We start from the raw sequence: 25,249 nt of genomic DNA on the forward strand, positions 1-25,249 counted from the left end.
TAAACAATTTAGATCAAGTACAATTTTGGCGTCCTTATTTTTTTTTTCGTGTTTCAAATTCAACACTTACTGGATAAGGCCCTGGTAAATTTAAATTGGCGGTACTACAAAAACCTACAACTCAATAGACACTGAATTTATTTTTAATTAGTAAATTGGTTTAAATTGCAAAAAAAATTGCAAATTTAGCNCATCGCTGGGAGAAGTGTGTAGAGTTACAAGGAGACTACGTTGAAAAATAAAAAATAAAATTCTGAAAAAATGTCTTGTATCTTTGTTAAGTCGGAAACTTTTCAGACCACCCTCGTATATTTAATATTTGGAATTTCGAACTACGCATTTATTTTTGTGCATAGAAGAAATGTTATCTCGAGTACCAAATAAAATTAAAAAGCAAGCACGGGAGACATGTTTATCTTCATAATTTTTTCAAACAATCAAAAATACATTCCTTTATACTATATTTAATCGCGAATTAGAAAAATAAGGACTATAAAAAGTAAATTTCCAACAGTGATAACCGTACTAAGTAAACAATTCTACGACGCAGTTCATAAAATATGTTATTTTAACAACCACTTAAGTACTTTGTATATTCATCTTATTTCGAGGTACCTACGCATTAATAATGAGAAAAAACGCCCTATCGCATTATGATCATCTACAATACTCTAAATATAAATCAGTTCAAAACTAGAAATTATTACAAGAATCTTTTATTAACAGACAATACGGATTAAATGTCATACCAACTATAATAATTATTTGTTTTAACTAGGCAGAAAAGTACAAGATTTAATGCCGCGGCTGGTATATAAAAGACGAGGCGCAACCGAGGAAAAATTATTTAAAAAATTTAAAAGGAAAATTTAATGCAAAAAAATCGTTAATAAACAATTTGAAAATAAGCAAAAAAATCGATTTCCTGATTTTTTTCTTACTTTTTTGCCTCCAGTTTATTTGAGTAAAGATAAGTATAGGTATTGCTTCATAGGAAAAAAAGTAGATAAAATTTCCTTCAGAACAAGAGGCTGTAAAATTTTTTTAGATGAAAATTGATATATGGTCGCTCAAACTTAGCCAATTTTTCGATTTTCGTCGCGTTTACTCTCATACGTTTTAATTCTCATTTTTTTGCAGAAAAGGAAGGAAATAAGACGTTCAAGGATTTTCATCACATGACTTGTTCGAAGGGTCATTAAAAATGAAAATACCGCGGGTTGAAATTGAAGATAGGTGTGAAAATGCACTTTTGCAGTTTTTTAAATATAGCACGAAAACGAAGCAAAATTTCGGTATGGTTCATAGGAAAAATTTTGTAGAGAATTGGATTTCTCATGGAAGTGGCTTATTTAAAAAATGTAAAAGAAAAATTTAATCCAAAAAATCGTTAATAAACAATTCTAAAGAAAACAAAAAATAAGATTTTTGACTTTATCGAAAAATGTCACACTTTATAAAATGTTCAGCCCCTCGAAAAAATGGAACTGTCATACAAATACTTTAGATTAGATATACAGGGTACTCATAAATTAAAATAACACGAAAATACTCAAGAAAGAAGTATCATTATTTATTATTTTACACAACATTTTTATAAAACAAATCTGTTTATAACGTCAAATAATGTCCTAATACAAATTTTAAAATCAAAATTTCAATTCTGACTTTTACTCTATATGTATAGCTACTTCTCACCTAAAAAATTGAAATTATGATTTTAAAATTTGTATTAGGTCATTATTTGAGGTTATAAACAGAGTTGCTTTATAAAAATGTTGTGTAAAATAATAAATAATGATACTTCTCTCTTGAGTATTATTGTGTTTTTTTAATTTATGAGCACCCTGTATACTTATCTAATCTAAGATGTTTGTATGACAGTTTCATTTTTTGGAGGGGCGAAACTTTTTATAAAGAGTGACATTTTTCGATAAAGTCAAAAACAAAAGAGTTTCTCTTCTTGTCATCTCCATCCGTGAACACACTGTATACACATTAATAAACTTTATTGTACTTAAATTCTCAAGTTTTTACTAAACTATTTCATTAAAAAAGTAAAAAAAAAATTAAAAAATCTTATTTTTTGCTTTCTTTAAAATTGTTTATTAACGATTTTTTTGCATAAAATTTTCCTTTTAAATTTTTTAAATAAGCTATTTCCATGGAAAATTCAATTCTCTAAATAATTTTTCCTATGAACTATAGCGAAATTTTGCTTCGTTTTCGAGCTACAATTAAAAAACTGAAAGGGGTGCATTTTCACCCCTAAGGTTAAAGATATGTCTCTACTTAAAATGACACACTGGTTCCTAAAGGCAAGACAAGATCAGAAAATGTTTAAAGCAGTCAATTTCTTGTAGCTTTTTATCGATGCAGGTACGTTTTTGTACTTTTCAAAGCTGTTTTATTAAATAATTCCTTTATGTTTATACGATTGCTATTTTTGCTGTTACTGGTGGGCGCAGATATGACGAAATAATGGAGATGTGCATGGAGCATCTCGTAGAAGAAAAAAGTATAATCCTCCTGGTTCATCTTCCACTCACAAAAACTCACAAGCAGCCATGTTTCCCAAGTATCGACAAGGCAAACATGCCGTTCAATTTGTGAGTTTATTGACACTTTCGAAAAATATCTAAAAATATTGACAGGTTTCTGAAACTAGAAAATGCAGAAACATGTACTGGTCACTCATTTCGCAGATCAGCAGCTACTTTCTTGGAAGATTGTGATGCAGATCTCACTGCTTTGAAGGGTTTTGGGGGTTGGCAAAGTGACTAAGCAGCTGAAGGATATATCGAAGATTTTCTTCAACAGATAATGAGAATTGTGAAGAAAATGGAGAATGACAGCGGTGCTGGTACTGCCTCTACTACTACTTTTACGGTTACTGTTAATGCTACCTCTTCTACTGCTTTCTCACAAAGAAAATGAACCTCCTTGTATTGGTTTTGGTAATGCGATTCAATTTCGCAATGCAATTTTTCATTTTAATATAAATACTAAGAAATAATTAAATGTTTAATGTTGTATTCTTTGTTTAAATTATAATTATTTTATTTACTAAACACTTTTTTTAGTTTCAAATTTGCGCCAAATATGTAATCAAATGTTAAACTATTGCAACAAATAACACTATGACAAATATACTATTTTTGAACTTGGAGCATCACATACTCTGATTCCAATTTTTTAAAGTTGGTATTTGCAGCATAACTTTAAAATAAATGAAAATCGCATAACATTTGACTGTTTTCTTATTATTCTGACTTGCAGAATCCATTTCTGGAGTTTGGTGCCATTCTTCCTGCTCACCCTGTATAAAAATTCTCAGTTCATTGTATTATTCATATTTCATATAAACTTTTGAATTGAGATATGCATAAATAGCGCATTATTGTAAATACATTTCTTCGTGATTTTAATAAAGCTTTTCATATAAATTTTATATCGTGGAAGACGGTCGCGATGGTTTGGATTTCATTTTGGAAATTTGATCAGTATTTTTCGATTTATATGTACCACAAAACTTATATCTCACCTTTCACGAAAGTGATTGAGACTTATCACTCGATATACCATTTAGCATGTTAACTTCTATTATATTGAACAAAAATAAATATGTAAATATAAAAAAAACAGCTGCTGATGTTCCAAATACTTCAAATTATTCAAATAGTTTAAATTGTTATTTAATTGTCATTTAACCACCTGGTGCTATTGAGATAAGAATCAAAATACTTAGCAAAATACTCGAGATAAAATTATTCGATTTCATATAAATACGAAAGAAAGTCCACAGACGATCAATCTAGTCTTAGATCTAAAGCTACAGCAAAGATGAAGACTATCGCCTGTCTGGCTGCTCTTGCCCTTGTGTTGGCTCTATCTGTAAGTAGAACTATATTTCTTTTTTATAAAATATACTAAATTATTTTAAATAAATTGCAAACGTTAGTTGTAATTTTATAATGCAAACAAAAAATTTGAAGTAATTTTGGCTTTACATCAGAATATATAATAAATGTAATTGTAAAATTCCTTTACAGGTCAACGTAGAGGGGCATGCTATCGACATTCATAAGGTGAAATCGTCATCGCATGATAATGTGCTGGAAATCGACATTCAAATTAAATCTGAAGAACTAGAACAACCAGAAGATCCAAGAGCTCCCGAAGATCCAGAAGATCCTAGAGCTCCAGAAGACCCAGAAGACCCAAGGGCTCCTGAAGATCCAGAAGATCCTAGAGCTCCAGAAGACCCAGAAGATCCTAGGGCTCCTGAAGATCCCGAAGATCCTAGAGCTCCCGAAGATCCAGAAGATCCCAGGGCCCCTGAAGATCCAGAAGACCCCAGGGCTCCTGAAGACCCAGAAGACCCCAGGGCTCCTGAAAATCCAGAAGATCCTAGAGCCCCTGAAGATCCAGAGGATCCTAGAGCTCCGGAAGATCCCGAAGACCCCAGAGCTCCTGAAGATCCAGAAGATCCCAAAGCCCCAGAAGACCCAGAAGACCCTAGAGCTCCAGGCGAACCCAGAGCTGCTGACATACCAGAAGACCCTAGGGCTCCTGAAGATCCAGAGGATCCTGAAGACCCCAGGGCTCCAGAAGACCCTGAAGATCCCAGGGCCCCCGAAGATCCAGAAGATCCCAGAGCCCCAGAAGACCCAGAAGACCCAAGGGCTCCTGAAGATCCAGAAGATCCCAGAGCTCCAGAAGATCCAGAAGATCCTAGAACTCCAGAAGATCCAGAAGATCCTAGGGCACCTGAAGATCCAGAGGATCCAAGGGCGCCAGAAGATCCAGAAGATCCTAGAGCTCCAGAAGATCCCGAAGATCCAGAAGATCCTAGGGCTCCAGAAGACCCAGAAGATCCTAGAGCTCCTGAAGACCCAGAAGACCCAGAAGACCCTAGAGCTCCAGGTGAGCCCAGAGCTGCTGATTTACCAGAAGATCCAAGGGCTCCTGAAGATCCTGAGGATCCTAGGGCTCCAGAAGACCCTGAAGACCCTAGGGCCCCTGAAGATCCAGAAGATCCTAGGGCTCCTGAGGATCCNTGGTGATTTGATTCAATTTTTAGTACGTTTATTTATTTGTAAGTAAATTTAGTATTTGTAAATAATTTGGGTATTGTTGTCCTCCCTGCAACAATTAGAAGCAACTTGTGTATATTTTTGGAATCAGCTCAGTTAGGGCAATCCGAAAATTGGAAAAAAAGTGGGGTGTTCCATTTAAAAAAAAATTATTATTTGAAAAAATAGTAAATTAAATTCAAAAATCGACCTATTTCGGAAATTTTTAATAATGTCTTTTGTTTACCTAATAATGAATTTGTGCACGACTTTAGGGGGACACTGTATACATTATTAATAAACTTTATTGTACTTAAATTCTCAAGTTTTTACTAAACTATTTCATTAAAAAGGTAAAAAAAATTAAAAAATCTTATTTTTTGCTTTCTTTAAAATTGTTTATTAACGATTTTTTTTGCATAAAATTTTCCTTTTAAATTTTTTAAATAAGCTATTTCCATGGAAAATTCAATTCTCTAAATAATTTTTCCTATGAAAAATACCTACACCTTCCTACCTACCTTCGAACTACAATTAAAAAACCGAAAGGGGTGCATTTTCACCCCTATCTCCAATTTCCACCCTCTAATTTAATAGCATTCCGCGGGTTATTTATCTAAAATGACCATTTGAACGATCCAAGCAATAAAATTGCTTGAACGTCATAGATCCTTTTAACCCTGTTTTTTTTTTATATAATCAATGGCCTATAACATGAGATGACTAGCGTAAACGATTGTCAGTCATCAAATCCAACAAATCAGCTGAATAAATATTTGTGGAAAATATTATTCGTTGCGTTTTATCTAAATTTAATTGAAGATTGTTATTTACAAACCACTCATCTTTGTTTTATGTTTCTTTAACTGTACACTACAAAGAGAACCCACACTTTTATGATCACAAATTAAAGACGTTAAGGTACCCCATTCTCCACTAAGGTTAAAGATATGTCTCTACTTAGAATAACACACTGGTTGCTGGAGGTAACACAATATCTGAAAATGTTTAAAGCAGTCAATTTCTTGTGGCTTTTTATCGATGAAGGTACGTTTTTGTACTTTTCAAAGCTGTTTTATTAAATAATTCCTTTATGTTTATACGATTGCTATTTTTGCTGTTACTGGTGGGCGCAGATATGACGAAATAATGGAGATGTGNAGAGCTCCTGAAGATCCAGAAGACCCCAGGGCCCCAGGAGATCCTGAAGAACCACGGTTAGCAGCTGACGCACCAGAAGATCGTAGAGCTACAGAAGACCCCATGGCTCCTGAAGATCTAGAAGATTCTAGAACTCCTGAAGATCCTGAAGACCCCAGAGCCCCCGAAGATCCTGAAGACCCCAGAGCACTAGAAGACCCCAGAACTCCTAAAGATCCAGACTATCCTGAAGACCTCCGGGCTCCTGAAGATCCAGAAGATCCTAAAATTCTAGAAGATCCTGAAGACCCCAGAACTCCTGAGGGCCCAGAAGACCCCAGAGCTCCTGAAGATCCAGAAAATCTTAGGGCTCTTGAAGATTCAGAAGATCCTAGAGCTCCAGAAAATCCAGAGGACCCAGAACGTACTGAACCATACTAAAATATAAAAACAATCACAATCAAGAAGTTCCTGATGATAATGGGCCTTTAATTTTAATTTATTTAATGTTTATTTCATACCTAATATATCGAAATGTTTTAGTTTCAACAAATAAAGTTAACATTTTATATATTGTGTTTCAAAGAACATTTACTCACCTAAATAGTTCAGTCCCATTTTCGAAATATATTTTGACGTCAAGTGTGATATTCCTCAAAGTAGGTATTTTTCTGACTGTATTGTGTAAGACACTTATTCAGAAAATAGAGATCAGACTTTCCTGGATAAAACAAGATTTTTTTTTATTTTTTAATTAAAAACGAGGTGACGATGCGACAGTATTTTATTCATTACTCATGCGGGATCTCCAGAAGCGAATGGAACACACTTTCTTGAGAAAAAATAAACAATTTAGATCAAGTACAATTTTGGCGTCCTTATTTTTTTTTTCGTGTTTCAAATTCAACACTTACTGGATAAGGCCCTGGTAAATTTAAATTGGCGGTACTACAAAAACCTACAACTCAATAGACACTGAATTTATTTTTAATTAGTAAATTGGTTTAAATTGCAAAAAAAATTGCAAATTTAGCAAACCAGTGAAGCTTGATTGGATTAGAATACTGTCAAATACTTGTAGTAAAATGAAATCCATTTTTCTCTGGAAGTTTTCCATTTTAGTGCCGTACAACAAGTACACATTTTTTAAAGCAAACAGTGGCATATAAAAAAATGCCTTGAATTTTATCAAAATCTCTATCAGCAAAACAAAAGACCGTTTAAGATATTCTCAGCGATTTTCATGATTTAGTTTAGCAAAATTATACTAAGATAGTGTCGTAATATGCAAAACGAATCTTTCAAAAAGCTACAAGGCGTAGTTCCCGTCTAAAACCCAGAATCCATCCAATTTTCACGCATGTTTAGAAAATTTCCGGAATTTCTCCCCGTAAAACCACAATTGCCGCTAAAGTGCCGTCATGCTGATAGCGCTTGCGACGAAGTAAAATTTTCACGCATGTTTGGAAGAATTCCCGCCAAGCCACTACGAAGCCGTGATTACCGCCAAAAGTCACTAGCCGTATTAGACGATATTTGCCACGCATGCCCTTCACGCCCAGAAGAAGTTGTCGACAGTGCAGGAAGGCGGCGGAAAAATTTCACCCATGTTTAGAATTTTGAACTCCGAAACAGTCTTAGCCCCATTATTAACCGGTCCAAATTGTTTATTTTGCTTTATATACAAGTATTACATGCTTATATTTATTGGTAATTATCATAAAAATTGCAATAACAAACTCGCCCTTATTTAGAAATAAATTATTAGAGCTGGACTTAGGGTTGAACCTTGTATCATTGTAAGGTCAAAGAACTGAATTTAAGTATGTTCAAATATACAGGGTGTTATGTTAAAAAATACGTTTGCCTCACTGAAATGCAACACTAAATTGTTTTCCTAAGTGTAGTTTTAAAATCTGAAGAAAATTTTGTACAACTTTAATCTATTCTATATTTTAGCCCATTTTTTCAAAATACAAAAGTAGAACGTTATAAGAATAACTTTGAGATATTGTTGTTGCATGTTACCACTTACATCTTTCCACAAATAAATGGTACGTACAGATAGTTATCCTTAAAATTATCAGAATATTCAGTTATTTATGGAAGAAAACAATATTAATTCAAACAATCACGTTATCTATGACGACTATGCATTTGCTGTGAAGAGGCTCGACTGAAATGGCACACCTGCTGATTAGAACCCTTCAAATGCCAAGTTTGAAACAACATTGCTTATTTGCCATTGCTACCATTTCAGTATACCAAGAAAAAAAAATGAAAATATGCAGTTCAAGTATTTTCCGTCGTTAAATGTCCTTAAAACCCAGTCACTTAGAAAATCTTGTTAATCCACTGTGTCAATTAGTAAAAGTCAACATTTTTTAGATAAAACCTACAAATAAGGCCAATTTAAGTGATTATCGTAATATTACACAAAAAGGAAAAACATCTTTAACATTTGTACAGGATTAGTCACTATAATCTGACAGCTTATTGTGAGTTTATTATTGAAATTACAAAAAAGTTTTTAATACAAACGTTTCATCTTTTTTTATGAATTTTTATAATACAATATTTTAAAAAACAATTGAATAATGGAAATCACTAAATTAAAGAAAAAAAAAATTAATGGAACACTATATTAGTGCATACTTAGCTTCGTTAAATTTTTCTCTTTTCAAAAATATATAATATGTTACTGTTTGATTCAGAACTTTTCGTCATATTTCAGTTTAAAGCTATTTTTGGAAAAACAGGAGAGAAATTTATGTCTGACGGATCGCAGTGGCTATGGACGAGGCACGAGGAACAAACAAATGACTTTGACAGAAATTTATTTATCATCATTAATGTATTTCCTATATCATTCCTATGTTAACAAAGAAATAATGTTTAGTGAGAACGAAAAATTAAATAATAAAAATCATTCTTAACTTTAACAAGTCTTAACTTTAACAGAATTTTAATACCTAATTAGTAAACACCAACTAAAACATTTAATGGTCACAGATGCTCAATGTGACCGCCATTATTATTGATGCACTTCGTATAATCCTGATTAATTTTCAGAACTGCATTTAGTATGAAATGGGAATTAAATTCACTTAAATTTTGTATACATTGATCAACTTTATATCTTAGTTCATCTAAGTTTACACTAGTTTCCTTATAAACCTCATTTTGTAAGTAACCCCACAGAAAACTGTCCAAGGATGTAAGGTCTGGGCTATTTGAAGGCCATTAAATATTTCCTCCATTACCAATCCACAAATCAAACCTATTATTTAAATAATTTCGTACTGCTCTAGTTCCATGAGAAGGCGCCAAATTAAATTGGTATAGGTAGTCGATCAGCGGCAGGTCTGTTGTTTTCTATTTGATTTTCACGAAAATTAAGGTATTTTTCCCCAGTCAAAGCATCTTCATAAAATAGTGGGCCAATGATTTTAGTTCTCAATATACCGCACCAAACATTAAACGATGTGTGTCCTTGACTTCCCTGAATTTCCCTATTACAGTGAGGATTTTCATTTGCCCAGGTATGAGTATTTTTTCTCTTATAAATGCCAGCTGTTGTAAAAGACGCTTCATCAGTCCATAAAATCTTTTCACAGTAGTTTAGGTCGCCATTTTTTAAGCGCAGCATTTCTCTGAAGTACTCTAATAACAGAATTTTTTGATTTTGGGTGAGTTTTTGGACCGGCATAGTTTTATAAGGAAGGTATTTATAATTATGTAACATTATAATATTTTTACTTTGGCTTATTTCGAACTGTCTTCAAGCATTTACTGTGGACTCTTATGACTATTTTTCAATAATTTAATATTTGAATTTACCATAGTAAACCTCGAATTAATATTTGGTTACCTCGAAAATATAGTAATATAGTTAGTTCTAATTCTTCATTTGGAATAATTCTTCGTTTCTGTCTTCGTTTCTCTAAAGCGTTGCTCAAAATCGTAAAATGCAGCTCGAGATGGAATTGCAAATCCGGGATATAAACATACTCGGCGTGCACTGCATTCACATTATTATTATTCTTGTAAAATAAACGGATAACTTCAAATTTTTTGTTCTCAGTAAACATTATTTCCTTGTTAAAATAGTTTGTTATAGGAAATAAATTAATGATGACAAATATACTTCTGTCAAAAGTTATTTGTTTGTTCCGCGTGCCTCGTCCATAGCCACCGCGATCCGTCAGACATAAATTTATCTCCTGTTTTTTCAAAAATAGTTTTAAACTGAATTATGTCGAAAAGTCCTGAATGAAACAGTAACATATTATATATTTTTGAAGAGGAAAATTTAACGAAGCTAAGTATACACTAATATATAGGGTGTTCCATTAAAAAAAAATCTTTAATTTAGTGATTTCCATTATTTTTTCTAATACTATATTATAAAAATTCATAAACAAGCTAAAACTTTTGTATTATAAAATTTTTTGTAATTTCAATAATAAACTCATAATAAGTTGTCGGATTATAGTGACTAAGCCTGTATATAATAGGTATTGTCGCTTTCAATAAGGTTGGTGTTTCGTTGTCCGGACATTTGGGCCACACGTTGAGCGCCATGTAGCAGATTTACCTCATTTAGACTCCTGTTAGGCATATTTGGCACACTTAGGGAACCATGTCGTAGAAAATGATTATGTCCACCTATATTCTTCATCAGGGGTGGGAAGTATGGTGCTATGATCTAATTCTATTCTATTCCTAACTCCTAAGAGCCGTTGTTACATCTATGAGTACTTCGGTTAATTATTCAAAACCAATACGTGGAAAATTAGGTACTGACAGTACTGAAAGTTTATGATAGATCTGACTTTCAGGAATAAAAGCCTATAAAGAAACCATTAAAACTGTTAACAATGTCGTATCAGTGATCTAATACCTTATTACTGTAAACCATTTTTCCTGGTATCATAGTATTACATTATCTTGAATTAATAAATAAGCAAAAGCAACTAAGATTATTAGTTAAATCAAGTTCTACGCCTCGTGTATAATCTTAAAAAGCTTTCGATGTTTGAATCGAAATTATAGTTTTAATACGTTTATAATTTTCCAAAGCATCTTGAGTACATCAATTATTATCTTATCGCTTTAGAAAATTTAAAAAAGAAATATTTGACTTCGTTTGATAGGATACTTTTAAATAATCTTGTTTAAATTAGTTTAATAAACTTAAATTAGAGCAAAAAATTAATTTAAACAAGTTACGCATAACGTCTACAACTATGACTCATAATCCTGCGAATCCAAGATGCTTCGCTTGGTATTTTCCCATTGGTATTAGTAAGCATCTGAACAGAATAACTTTACTGTAACTAATAAACTGTCGATCATGTTGTGTTGTTGAACTAAAGTGTAGTAATTTCTATAAATTTCAACCATGTTTTTCTCTCTCTTGATTCGATGTCAATAATAAAAGTTAGAGGTCTGTTGGCTTTTGGTATTGGAACTTACTTCCACTATTAGTTTACTATCAATATCCTCCATATCACCAACAGTCATTTTCTGCATGCACAAGCAATGCCAAAAGTTACTAACTTACTAAATTATCTACTACTTGTCACTCCACTATGAAAGAAATTATTGCATTAAAATTACCATCATCATTAAAAATATATCATTAGGTGCTTCGCTTAAAAATTTTTATAGTTTATCTTTGCTGGAGACTTGATTTTTTTTTGTATGGTGACCTACGGATTGTCACTTCATATAAAAGGTCAACTCGGAAAATTGTTTAATAACGATCGCTTTCTCAGCTCCCATTAAAATGTTTACAATGTAATTTTAATTTATAATTCTGTAAATATACCCGCTGTCAATATGTACAACCCGCGCAGACTTTTTGTAACATTATTTACTCACTTGGCGCTAATAATATAACACAAATATAAATCAGACATTAGACAAAATAATTAAAAGAGGATTCCAAATTCCTGACACATTACTGAGATAATAGAAATTCCTTTTGCGGCATCTTAAATATAACAGTCAACAATACTTTGTCTTCCCTACGACGTACACCGTTGTTCAGTGAAGAAAGTACTTGAGACGATATTATTTCAGTTCGTATAAATACTCGACCAAATCACTACCAATACAGTCTTAGACCTACAGCTGAAGCGAATATATGAAGACTATCGCCTGCCTTGCTGCCCTAGCCCTTGTATTCGCCTTCTCTGTAAGTGTAATAGTATTTTATTACGAAAAGACTAAGTAATTGTTATTGAGATTTGTTTTACATCTTTAATATGTGCCTTTTATTTCCTTGTATATGACCAGATCAGTCATAAAATTATTCTAATATACACACTGAAATTCATAAATTTTCATAATTTTCATTTTTAATTTATGCAAACTACCAAAAAAGGAAGCAATTAATGTATTAAAGCGCAACAGCATAATTATAAAATATTTTTTCAGGCCAACGTAGGGGGGCATGCTATCGATATTGATAAGGTGAAATCCTCACTACACGATAATGTACTGGAAATCGACATTCAAATTAAAGCTGAAGCATTAGAATAACCAGAGCCACCAGAAGATCCCAGAGCTCCTGAAGATCCCAGGGTTCCTGCAGATCCTGAAGATCCCAGAGCTCCTGAAGATCCAGAGGATCCAAGAGCTCCTGAAGATCCAGAAGACCCCAGGGCTCTAGAAAATCCTGAAGATCCTAGGGCTTCCGAAGACCCAGAAGATCCAAGGGCTCCTGAAGATCCAGATGACCCCAGAGCTCCCGAAGATCCAGAAGATCCTAGAGCTCCCGAAGATCCAGAAGATCCCAGAGCCCCTGAAGACCCAGAAGATTCAAGAGCTCCTGAGGATCCTGAAGACCCCATAGCTCCAGAAGACCCAGAAGACCCAGAAGACCCCAGAGCTCCTGAAGATCCCGAAGACCCACAACCAGCAGCTGACGAACCAGAAGATCGTAGAGCTCCAGAAGACCCAAAAGATCCCAGAGCTACTGAAGATCCAGAAGACCCAAGGGCTCCAGAGGACCCAGAAGACCCCAGGGCTCCAGAAGACCCAGAAGATCCCAGAGCTCCTGAAGATCCCAGGGCTCCAGAGGACCCAGAAGATCCCAGAGCTCCTGAAGACCCCGAAGATCCCAGAGCTCCAGAGGACCTAGAAGATCCCAGGACTCCTGAAGACCCAGAAGATAGAAGGGCCCCTGAAAATCCAGAAGATTCCAGAGCTCCAGAAGATCCCGAAGATCCCAGAGCCCCTGAAGATCCAGAAGATCCCAGGGCTCCTGAAGATCCAATGCAACCAGAACCATATTAATCACTCAATTTAAATACACATTAATAAAAACATTAATCAAAAACCGAATTTACACTACTCTAACAATAGATATCTGAAAATATTTGAACGTTTCAATAATTCCGAAATAGTCAATAGTTTTAATACCTAACAATAAATATACACTAATTTTAATTTAATTTATTATTATTAACATGTTTATTTATTTTTAATTATAAAATTACTATTTGCACAAAAAATAAATTATAGGTTAATTTCATATAAACTTGAAATACAAGTAAATAAACATAATAGATAGGTACCCAAAAAGTGAATAACACTTGTTTTGGAATTAAATAACATAATAACTATAAGCTTAAATAAAGAAGAACAATGAGCAAGAACATGAGAAAACTAGGTATCTGCGGACAAACAAAAATATTTACCTATCAATACCTTAAAACAATTAACGTAAAACATACAATTTTACATTATATTATTTAGATTAGACAAACAATTTGTAAATTAAAAGATACAATTGTTCAACAAAAAATATTATGTTGTTATCAATAATAAAATTATATGTATTTATGCATTACCCAATCAACTGATTCAAGACTCAAAAATATCACGAATTGTTTTTCTGGGCATATAAAAAATATATATATTAACGCTTTTTTCAATAAATATATACTCGTACTCATTCTAAAATCAGTTGGTACATTACTAACTGATCTTCGGAGCTAAATAAGTATAAGATTTTTTACCAATAGTTTTTGGAGGTATATTAGAGTTGTGCTTGTGTCTGGTTCTGTAAGCATATTTCAGATTAGACCAGCTACAGATGATTCATGAATTATTTATTAAAACTTATTTAAGAAAATCTTTTCTGCAGTGCTTTCAAACGAGTTAAATGTGTTTTAGTCACACTGCCCCAACCAAAAATACATACATATTTCAAGTGACCTTCGACCAGAGTTTGATAGAATATTTTCAAATGTTGGACATTGAATATAATTTTAAGATATTTAAATTTACATGTGTATCTCATCTTAAATGTGATAATAACACCTAAGTACATAAATATTTTAATTTAGTTTATCATCAGCAAATCATCAGCTTATAATATCCCCAATGCTTGGTAGTGAAAACAATCCATTTGTGTATATAGAAAAAAGAATAAGACCTAGTACGGTGCCTTGCGGAACTCCATATTGTATTAACATTGGGTCAATTGTATGAGATGAATTATTTAAAATTTGTCTTTAATACTGATGTCTTGTCCGATGTCTAAAGTGTTTAGTAAAGGTACCTATTCTATCAAAATATATTTCATAATTAACCAAAAGAACGACATGTGACAGATCACAATCTAAAATTATTAATAGTTAGCTATTATGTGGTAATATTATGCTGCATTTTTAAATTATTTGTTTGATCTTTAAGTTGCCTCTCGATCTTATGATAATAAATCAATAATTTCTAACTTTTAATGTAATTTTTTAGATTGCAATTCGAGATAAGTTTCTGTAGTGATAAAAGTCTTCCAAAGAAACTTTTTTTTCGGTTCCATCACTCTACCTTTTTTTTCATTTTTAAATTTTAAAACATCAAGATTTAAATACAGGGTGATAAAGTTAGAGTATTATTTTTTTGTGTTTCTTTAAACATTTCATCATGCCTGCATCCTATACAGAGCCTAACAGCAACGTTGTGACAATTTTTCCGAAATGAATTATTGACAGTTGGAAATCTGCATATCTCTTCCAAGGCTCCTGAAAATCCAGAGGGTCCTAAACATCCCAAAGCCTCTGAAGATTCTGAAGACCAGAGGCTCAGGGTTTCTGATTGTACTGAAGTTTCCAAAGCTCCAGGAGATAATATAAATTCTTGAACTCTAGACCCCAGAGATCCTAAAGGTCCAGAAAACCCTGAAGAGAACAAAGCTCTCAAGATTCAATAAATCTTAAAAGTCGCGAATGCGAAATTTGTTCGATCGCTAGAAGTTAAATTTTACATTTCACAACAAAAATTGAAGAATTTTGGTTCCATTCCTTGTAGAAGAGTTTGAAACGAACATGAAGTCCTTAAATAATTAAAATATAGTTCTTACGCAACAAGACTTTTTAAAGTAACTATACTATGCACTATACCAAATAATATTAATAATATAATATACATATCTTCAGTGTTTCTTGAGTAATTGATCAGAAAATACGTTTCATAATATCGTGGAATGTGGAATCAAATTCGCCTATGTTTCCAATACCCTCCAACGCGATCAATATGCAATCGCTTCGGAGACCGCTACATTCGGATGTCGGTAGGCATGTTTCTGACATCGCCAAAATCGCCGATGTTTCCAAAATTCGACTCTCGAGCCAACCGGACGACAAATACCACTCCGAGAGTCCTCCTTTCCTTTGAACAACGATCTACCCCCGAGATTGCCGACAAGAGCCAAAGATGGAAAAATTTTCGACTTTCGAAAAATCCATAATCACATTGTCTAAGTTCAGACTTCTAACTTTACACAGACAACCAAATTTTAATCTAAAACTGCAATGTTTACAGGAAAATTTGTCCAATTACCCAAAAAATAAATTTGACAAAGTTGTCAGGCTATATAGTTGTCATAATCTTCCCATCCACATATACACAACAAAAGCCAACACTTGACTAATTTTTATAGCAAAGGTATAGCCTCTAACTATCGCAAATTAAATAATTAATTTAAAAAATAGACTGCACTACACAAACAGCGAATATTAAACTTAAGGTGCTAAATTAAACACTTCTCAGTGACAGAATGATTTTCGAAGCACTGAATCGAGTGAAGAATTGTCCGTAACATTAATAGCTAAAGTAATAAATTTTTGTAGTACCAACTTAAAAATAGTCAGTTTTAAGCTGATAGGTTTGGTAAATCAAGGAATATTTTCCTCTTGTATAATTTTCGTAGTAATTCCTAAACAGCATCATTTTTTAGCTAAAATAGTGGGGGATTAAACACTTTTATAGCGATATTTCAAATGTCTAATTCATATAAAAAACGTTCTTCCATCATACATGATAAAATTGGAATTTGAAAGTTATGCGTGACATTGGCAACACTGCAAAGTTGATCTGGCATTCATGATATACAAATTATGTTAAGTATAAATGAATTAAAGTGAGAGATATAGCAAAGGTTATGAACATGTCAAAAGAACGTGTTTGTCACATATTAAATCAACATTTAAACATGAGAAAGCTGTCCGCGCGTTGGGTGCCGCGTTTGCTCACGTTAGACCAAAAACGTGTTCGAACATTTAGGCGCAATAAATCCGAGTTTTGGCGCCGATTAATTACTGTAGATGAAACTTGGATACACCATTATACGCCCGAAACAAAAATACAGTCCAAACAGTGGACTGCAAAGGGGGAACCGACTCCAAAAAAAGCAAAAACTGTTTTTTCGGCTAGGAAAGTGATGGCGACTGTTTTTTGGGATAGTCATGGGTTGTTTTAATCGATTATTTTCAAAAAGGAAAAAACCATCACAGGAGCATTCTACGCATCATTACTTGACAAGCTGAAGGCAGAACTTGCGGAAAAACAGCTACATTCGCAGAAAAAGAAAATCCTGTTTCACCAAGACAACGCATCGTCTCATACCTCAGCGGTTGCCATGGCGAAAATCCACGAATTACGGTTTGAACTGCTTGACCATCCGCCTTACTGACCAGATCTAGCCCCAAGCGACTTCTTTTTGTTTCCTCATCTAAAAATTGCGCTCGGAGGACAGAGATTTTCGTCAAATGAAGAGGCAATCACCTTCGTGAACAATTATTTTGCAGAGAAAAACGCCAAGTACTATTTGGACGGGTTACAGAGATGGGAGCATCGCTGGGAGAAGTGTGTAGAGTTACAAGGAGACTACGTTGAAAAATAAAAAATAAAATTCTGAAAAAATGTCTTGTATCTTTGTTAAGTCGGAAACTTTTCAGACCACCCTCGTATATTTAATATTTGGAATTTCGAACTACGCATTTATTTTTGTGCATAGAAGAAATCTTATCTCGAGTACCCAAATAAAATTAAAAAGCAAGCACGGGAGACATGTTTATCTTCATAATTTTTTCAAACAATCAAAAATACATTCCTTTATACTATATTTAATCGCGAATTAGAAAAATAAGGACTATAAAAAGTAAATTTCCAACAGTGATAACCGTACTAAGTAAACAATTCTACGACGCATTTCATAAAATATGTTATTTTAACAACCACTTAAGTACTTTGTATATTCATCTTATTTCGAGGTACCTACGCATTAATAATGAGAAAAAACGCCCTATCGCATTATGATCATCTACAATACTCTAAATATAAATCAGTTCAAAACTAGAAATTATTACAAGAATCTTTTATTAACAGACAATACGGATTAAATGTCATACCAACTATAATAATTATTTGTTTTAACTAGGCAGAAAAGTACAAGATTTAATGCCGCGGCTGGTATATAAAAGACGAGGCGCAACCGAGGAAAAATTATTTAAAAAATTTAAAAGGAAAATTTAATGCAAAAAAATCGTTAATAAACAATTTGAAAATAAGCAAAAAAATCGATTTCCTGATTTTTTTCTTACTTTTTTGCCTCCAGTTTATTTGAGTAAAGATAAGTATAGGTATTGCTTCATAGGAAAAAAAGTAGATAAAATTTCCTTCAGAACAAGAGGCTGTAAAATTTTTTTAGATGAAAATTGATATATGGTCGCTCAAACTTAGCCAATTTTTCGATTTTCGTCGCGTTTACTCTCATACGTTTTAATTCTCATTTTTTTGCAGAAAAGGAAGGAAATAAGACGTTCAAGGATTTTCATCACATGACTTGTTCGAAGGGTCATTAAAAATGAAAATACCGCGGGTTGAAATTGAAGATAGGTGTGAAAATGCACTTTTGCAGTTTTTTAAATATAGCACGAAAACGAAGCAAAATTTCGGTATGGTTCATAGGAAAAATTTTGTAGAGAATTGGATTTCTCATGGAAGTGGCTTATTTAAAAAATGTAAAAGAAAAATTTAATCCAAAAAATCGTTAATAAACAATTCTAAAGAAAACAAAAAATAAGATTTTTGACTTTATCGAAAAATGTCACACTTTATAAAATGTTCAGCCCCTCGAAAAAATGGAACTGTCATACAAATACTTTAGATTAGATATACAGGGTACTCATAAATTAAAATAACACGAAAATACTCAAGAAAGAAGTATCATTATTTATTATTTTACACAACATTTTTATAAAACAAATCTGTTTATAACGTCAAATAATGTCCTAATACAAATTTTAAAATCAAAATTTCAATTCTGACTTTTACTCTATATGTATAGCTACTTCTCACCTAAAAAATTGAAATTATGATTTTAAAATTTGTATTAGGTCATTATTTGAGGTTATAAACAGAGTTGCTTTATAAAAATGTTGTGTAAAATAATAAATAATGATACTTCTCTCTTGAGTATTATTGTGTTTTTTTAATTTATGAGCACCCTGTATACTTATCTAATCTAAGATGTTTGTATGACAGTTTCATTTTTTGGAGGGGCGAAACTTTTTATAAAGAGTGACATTTTTCGATAAAGTCAAAAACAAAAGAGTTTCTCTTCTTGTCATCTCCATCCGTGAACACACTGTATACACATTAATAAACTTTATTGTACTTAAATTCTCAAGTTTTTACTAAACTATTTCATTAAAAAAGTAAAAAAAAAATTAAAAAATCTTATTTTTTGCTTTCTTTAAAATTGTTTATTAACGATTTTTTTGCATAAAATTTTCCTTTTAAATTTTTTAAATAAGCTATTTCCATGGAAAATTCAATTCTCTAAATAATTTTTCCTATGAACTATAGCGAAATTTTGCTTCGTTTTCGAGCTACAATTAAAAAACTGAAAGGGGTGCATTTTCACCCCTAAGGTTAAAGATATGTCTCTACTTAAAATGACACACTGGTTCCTAAAGGCAAGACAAGATCAGAAAATGTTTAAAGCAGTCAATTTCTTGTAGCTTTTTATCGATGCAGGTACGTTTTTGTACTTTTCAAAGCTGTTTTATTAAATAATTCCTTTATGTTTAGGCGATTGCTATTTTTGCTGTTACTGGTGGGCGCAGATATGACGAAATAATGGAGATGTGCATGGAGCATATAGAAGAAAAAAGTATAATCCTCCTGGTTCATCTTCCACTCACAAAAACTCACAAGCAGCCATGTTTCCCAAGTATCGACAAGGCAAACATGCCGTTCAATTTGTGAGTTTATTGACACTTTCGAAAAATATCTAAAAATATTGACAGGTTTCTGAAACTAGAAAATGCAGAAACATGTACTGGTCACTCATTTCGCAGATCAGCAGCTACTTTCTTGGAAGATTGTGATGCAGATCTCACTGCTTTGAAGGGTTTTGGGGGTTGGCAAAGTGACTAAGCAGCTGAAGGATATATCGAAGATTTTCTTCAACAGATAATGAGAATTGTGAAGAAAATGGAGAATGACAGCGGTGCTGGTACTGCCTCTACTACTACTTTTACGGTTACTGTTAATGCTACCTCTTCTACTGCTTTCTCACAAAGAAAATGAACCTCCTTGTATTGGTTTTGGTAATGCGATTCAATTTCGCAATGCAATTTTTCATTTTAATATAAATACTAAGAAATAATTAAATGTTTAATGTTGTATTCTTTGTTTAAATTATAATTATTTTATTTACTAAACACTTTTTTTAGTTTCAAATTTGCGCCAAATATGTAATCAAATGTTAAACTATTGCAACAAATAACACTATGACAAATATACTATTTTTGAACTTGGAGCATCACATACTCTGATTCCAATTTTTTAAAGTTGGTATTTGCAGCATAACTTTAAAATAAATGAAAATCGCATAACATTTGACTGTTTTCTTATTATTCTGACTTGCAGAATCCATTTCTGGAGTTTGGTGCCATTCTTCCTGCTCACCCTGTATAAAAATTCTCAGTTCATTGTATTATTCATATTTCATATAAACTTTTGAATTGAGATATGCATAAATAGCGCATTATTGTAAATACATTTCTTCGTGATTTTAATAAAGCTTTTCATATAAATTTTATATCGTGGAAGACGGTCGCGATGGTTTGGATTTCATTTTGGAAATTTGATCAGTATTTTTCGATTTATATGTACCACAAAACTTATATCTCACCTTTCACGAAAGTGATTGAGACTTATCACTCGATATACCATTTAGCATGTTAACTTCTATTATATTGAACAAAAATAAATATGTAAATATAAAAAAAACAGCTGCTGATGTTCCAAATACTTCAAATTATTCAAATAGTTTAAATTGTTATTTAATTGTCATTTAACCACCTGGTGCTATTGAGATACGAATCAAAATGCTTAGCAAAATACTCGAGATAAAATTATTCGATTTCATATAAATACGAAAGAAAGTCCACAGACGATCAATCTAGTCTTAGATCTAAAGCTACAGCAAAGATGAAGACTATCGCCTGTCTGGCTGCTCTTGCCCTTGTGTTGGCTCTATCTGTAAGTAGAACTATATTTCTTTTTTATAAAATATACTAAATTATTTTAAATAAATTGCAAACGTTAGTTGTAATTTTATAATGCAAACAAAAAATTTGAAGTAATTTTGGCTTTACATCAGAATATATAATAAATGTAATTGTAAAATTCCTTTACAGGTCAACGTAGAGGGGCATGCTATCGACATTCATAAGGTGAAATCGTCATCGCATGATAATGTGCTGGAAATCGACATTCAAATTAAATCTGAAGAACTAGAACAACCAGAAGATCCAAGAGCTCCCGAAGATCCAGAAGATCCTAGAGCTCCAGAAGACCCAGAAGACCCAAGGGCTCCTGAAGATCCAGAAGATCCTAGAGCTCCAGAAGACCCAGAAGATCCTAGGGCTCCTGAAGATCCCGAAGATCCTAGAGCTCCCGAAGATCCAGAAGATCCCAGGGCCCCTGAAGATCCAGAAGACCCCAGGGCTCCTGAAGACCCAGAAGACCCCAGGGCTCCTGAAGATCCAGAAGATCCTAGAGCCCCTGAAGATCCAGAGGATCCTAGAGCTCCGGAAGATCCCGAAGACCCCAGAGCTCCTGAAGATCCAGAAGATCCCAAAGCCCCAGAAGACCCAGAAGACCCTAGAGCTCCAGGCGAACCCAGAGCTGCTGACATACCAGAAGACCCTAGGGCTCCTGAAGATCCAGAGGATCCTGAAGACCCCAGGGCTCCTGAAGACCCTGAAGATCCCAGGGCCCCCGAAGATCCAGAAGATCCCAGAGCCCCAGAAGACCCAGAAGACCCAAGGGCTCCTGAAGATCCAGAAGATCCCAGAGCTCCAGAAGATCCAGAAGATCCTAGAACTCCAGAAGATCCAGAAGATCCTAGGGCACCTGAAGATCCAGAGGATCCAAGGGCGCCAGAAGATCCAGAAGATCCTAGAGCTCCAGAAGATCCCGAAGATCCAGAAGATCCTAGGGCTCCAGAAGACCCAGAAGATCCTAGAGCTCCTGAAGACCCAGAAGACCCAGAAGACCCTAGAGCTCCAGGTGAGCCCAGAGCTGCTGATTTACCAGAAGATCCAAGGGCTCCTGAAGATCCTGAGGATCCTAGGGCTCCAGAAGACCCTGAAGACCCTAGGGCCCCTGAAGATCCAGAAGATCCTAGGGCTCCTGAGGATCCAGAAGATCCCCGAGCTCCAGAAGATCCTGAAGACCCCAGGGCTCCTGAAGACCCAGAAGATCCCAGGGCTCCTGAAGACCCAGAAGATCCCAGAGCTCCTGAAGACCCAGAAGATCCCAGGGCTCCAGAAGATCCAGAAGACCCCAGGGCTCCTGAGGCTCCTGAAGATCCCAGAGCTCCTGAAGACCCAGAAGATCCCAGAGCTCCAGAAGATCCCGAAGATCCCAGGGCTCCTGAAGATCCAGAACACCCAGAACCATATTAATTTATTAAATTCATATTATTCATTTCAACCTAATATTAAATAACAAATAAACACATGCTATTTAACACATACTTTATTTTATTACCTATCCACCTGCTTTATGAAACATTTGTTAGAATCATCATTCAATTTTTGTTTCACATATGTATGACTGAATACACTTAGAACTTTATTGTTATTAACGATATTTATCGTATAGACAAATACCTAGTATTCATAAGAACTGATCCCTTAAGGTTTTTTTTTTTCATAGAATCCACAGGTGTTTTACTTTTTCTATTCGTTATTGATTTTGTACAATAATAACCTGAAATCCATTTTTGTCATAGAATCTATTCAAAATACCTTTTTTAAATAAATACACTATGGCTGCTGCCCATATACAGAGTGTTCCGTAAAGTTTGTTACAAACGTTGTTACATGTTACAAAATGGTGAGAGTGGATAACAAAAAAAATTACTGAAAATTCTAATAAACGTAACTTTCTAAATGCATCGTTTCCCAGTTAAAAAAAGGGGCAAAGTAGTTTTTATGATCCTTTTTCTTAAAAAAAAAGAGCTTCATGAGCTTTAATTAAAAAAAAAAAGTTTGTTCCACGTACTGTTAGCTGAAAATACTAGAATACGGTATTTAGGGATCTGAAATTGGTCCGAAATAGTTCACATTTCCAAACAATTTCAGAAAAAAAGTATTTTTTTGATTCCTACGATATTTAACATTTTTTATGAAAAAAAGATATTGATTTCAGCGAAATAAAATCAATTTAAAAAAATGAATAATAGACGCAAAATTTATTCTTTAATTGATTTTTGGCAGAAGTGACAATTTCGATCATCCAGATTAAAATGAAAGAAAAATCGCAGCAGTTTGAACTATTGATGGTATCTTTAGGATAATTTGAGGTTAATAATAACCGAAAATATCCATAGTCTATACATTATTTCTCATGTTACCTCAAGTTTAGCGAAAGTCTTTAAATACGCAATTTTGAACCTTTTTTAAGTCTTGTAGAGACCCCCCCTCTTTCAGATGGATTTCTTAAATCGTTTTCAACAATAAACATTTTCCTGAAACTAGAAACCTCAAGCTTCGATTTGTTCTTTTTTAGATATTGCTCTGTAACCATTTTTCGCCAACCTATTGAAAACAACCTAAAAATATAGGATTGTTTTTCATCCTTTAATTTTAGTGACTGGTTCATTATTACTATCTAAAGTTTGCGATTTACTTAACAATTTACGGGACACCCAACATGTAAATATACTTCATAATTTGAAGTACCACGTCAGGTATTTATTTTTGTACACAAAACGAATTTTATCTCGAGTACCTAAATATAATTAAAAACTGATTAACGATTATCTGCATCGTTTTTTCAAAGAATCAACAACGCGATCTGCTACACACTTGTGCAAAATATTTAATCGTAATTTAGAAAATTGATGATGAAACCTATGAAGCGTAAATTTCCGTCTTTGATATTAATAACTCTAATATACGTTTATAAAATTATACGACGCATTTCATAAAATATATTTTAGCAGCATATTCTACGACTAGAAAACAAGTAAAAAGTATACAGGTTGTAAATAAATATGAAAATGCGAAATGATTAGAGGTTGAAATTCCTCATGCAAAATTAAGGGGTTGTGTATCATATAACAAAATCTCTTCTTCTCTTTGCGGATGTAAAGCCCTTCAAACAAGGAGAAGAAACAAATTGTATTTTTTTTCCTTAAATACATATAACGAAGATTGCGAAAATAAGATTACGGACGCTTTTGCTATTATTAAAAAAGCACTTATTGCTTAAGGAGCTTCGATACCGAAAAAAAATGGTAAGAAAGTTTTCAAAATCATTGAAATCAAACTAAATTTGGCACGAATTTGTTATTTTTTGAAAATTCGTGATATCTGACCTTAATTTACCCTTTTTTTAGGTTAGAAAAAGAACCATCAATTCTGACCGCGGATTGATGTTCGGCGGGGTCTTAGTCATATAAATGAGCATTTGAACATATATTTAAAAAATATATTTTTCCTAGCACTTTTTTGTGAATTTTTGCTATTTTCGACCTGTTTTTTGAGGTTAGGAACTTCCTGTAATGTGATAGCACAATTCTGACAGCGGATTCGTGATCAGAGGCAAAAATACTACGGATAACATATGTCACATGAAAAGTACAGACAACTTATTTTTGTATGGTTGTGTAATTTATTGTATAACTTATTTTCTAACCCCAATAGAGTCTTTTAAAATCTGCTTTAGATAGCTTCATTTATTTGCAACAAATTTAAGCTCTTCTGCTTTGTTCGTAAATAAGTAAAAATAAATAAAATAGGCATGCAAGATTTTACTCTGACGAGCAAGAGCTTTTATTACGATAAAAATACAATAAAACGAACGAAAATAAATTGAATAAAGCCTTGATTATATACGGAAAACCAAAATATCATAATAAATGTTATAAATGTTCTTGCACACTAAACCTTTTAAATTATACGGCATACAAAAATATATAGGACTTAAATCTAGTATTCGAGGAGGTCCACCACATCCTATCCAACAATTTGAATATGCTTCATTTACATATCGTCAAATTCATTTCCTTACAATATGGCGGTGTTTGTTTACATTTGTATAATCTGTATTTACCTACTGTTCATGAATTTTGCTTTGGAAAGATGAGAAGAATAATTTCTCTAAGACATTTAAAAAAAATTCAATGCTGACTTTCGCAAAGACACAAACCCTTA

At 33.2% G+C, this 25,249-nt stretch overlaps 3 protein-coding genes across 3 annotated transcripts; 2 read left to right on the forward strand and 1 right to left on the reverse strand.

Moving 5' to 3' along the window:
• Positions 1-3,798: 3,798 nt before the first annotated feature.
• On the forward strand, positions 3,799-12,894 carry LOC108909816 (sporozoite surface protein 2-like). The gene is made up of 4 exons (XM_023455148.1): positions 3,799-3,894; positions 4,053-5,059; positions 12,776-12,806; positions 12,850-12,894. Exons 1-4 carry the CDS (start codon positions 3,844-3,846, stop codon positions 12,892-12,894), a joined length of 1,134 nt encoding a protein of 377 aa, XP_023310916.1. The 5' UTR covers positions 3,799-3,843.
• Positions 12,895-12,898: 4 nt separating this feature from the next.
• LOC111691796 (P17/29C-like protein DDB_G0287399) lies at positions 12,899-15,820 on the reverse strand (the record flags this gene model as incomplete). The annotated part of the gene is made up of 2 exons (XM_023455149.1): positions 15,697-15,820; positions 12,899-13,488 (listed from the first exon to the last, which is right to left on the reverse strand). Coding segments are annotated over exons 1-2 (714 nt in total), but the record flags the coding sequence as incomplete, so codon positions are not given.
• A 5,146-nt stretch (positions 15,821-20,966) lies between these two features.
• Positions 20,967-22,561, forward strand: LOC111691788 (sporozoite surface protein 2-like). Its single transcript, XM_023455135.1, has 2 exons — positions 20,967-21,062; positions 21,221-22,561. The coding sequence occupies exons 1-2, from the start codon at positions 21,012-21,014 to the stop codon at positions 22,490-22,492; spliced, it is 1,323 nt and encodes a 440-aa protein (XP_023310903.1). The 5' UTR covers positions 20,967-21,011; the 3' UTR covers positions 22,493-22,561.
• Positions 22,562-25,249: the final 2,688 nt, after the last annotated feature.

Source organism: Anoplophora glabripennis, unplaced genomic scaffold, assembly GCF_000390285.2.
Source record: "Anoplophora glabripennis isolate ALB-LARVAE unplaced genomic scaffold, Agla_2.0 scaffold554, whole genome shotgun sequence".
NCBI lineage: Eukaryota > Metazoa > Arthropoda > Insecta > Coleoptera > Cerambycidae > Anoplophora > Anoplophora glabripennis.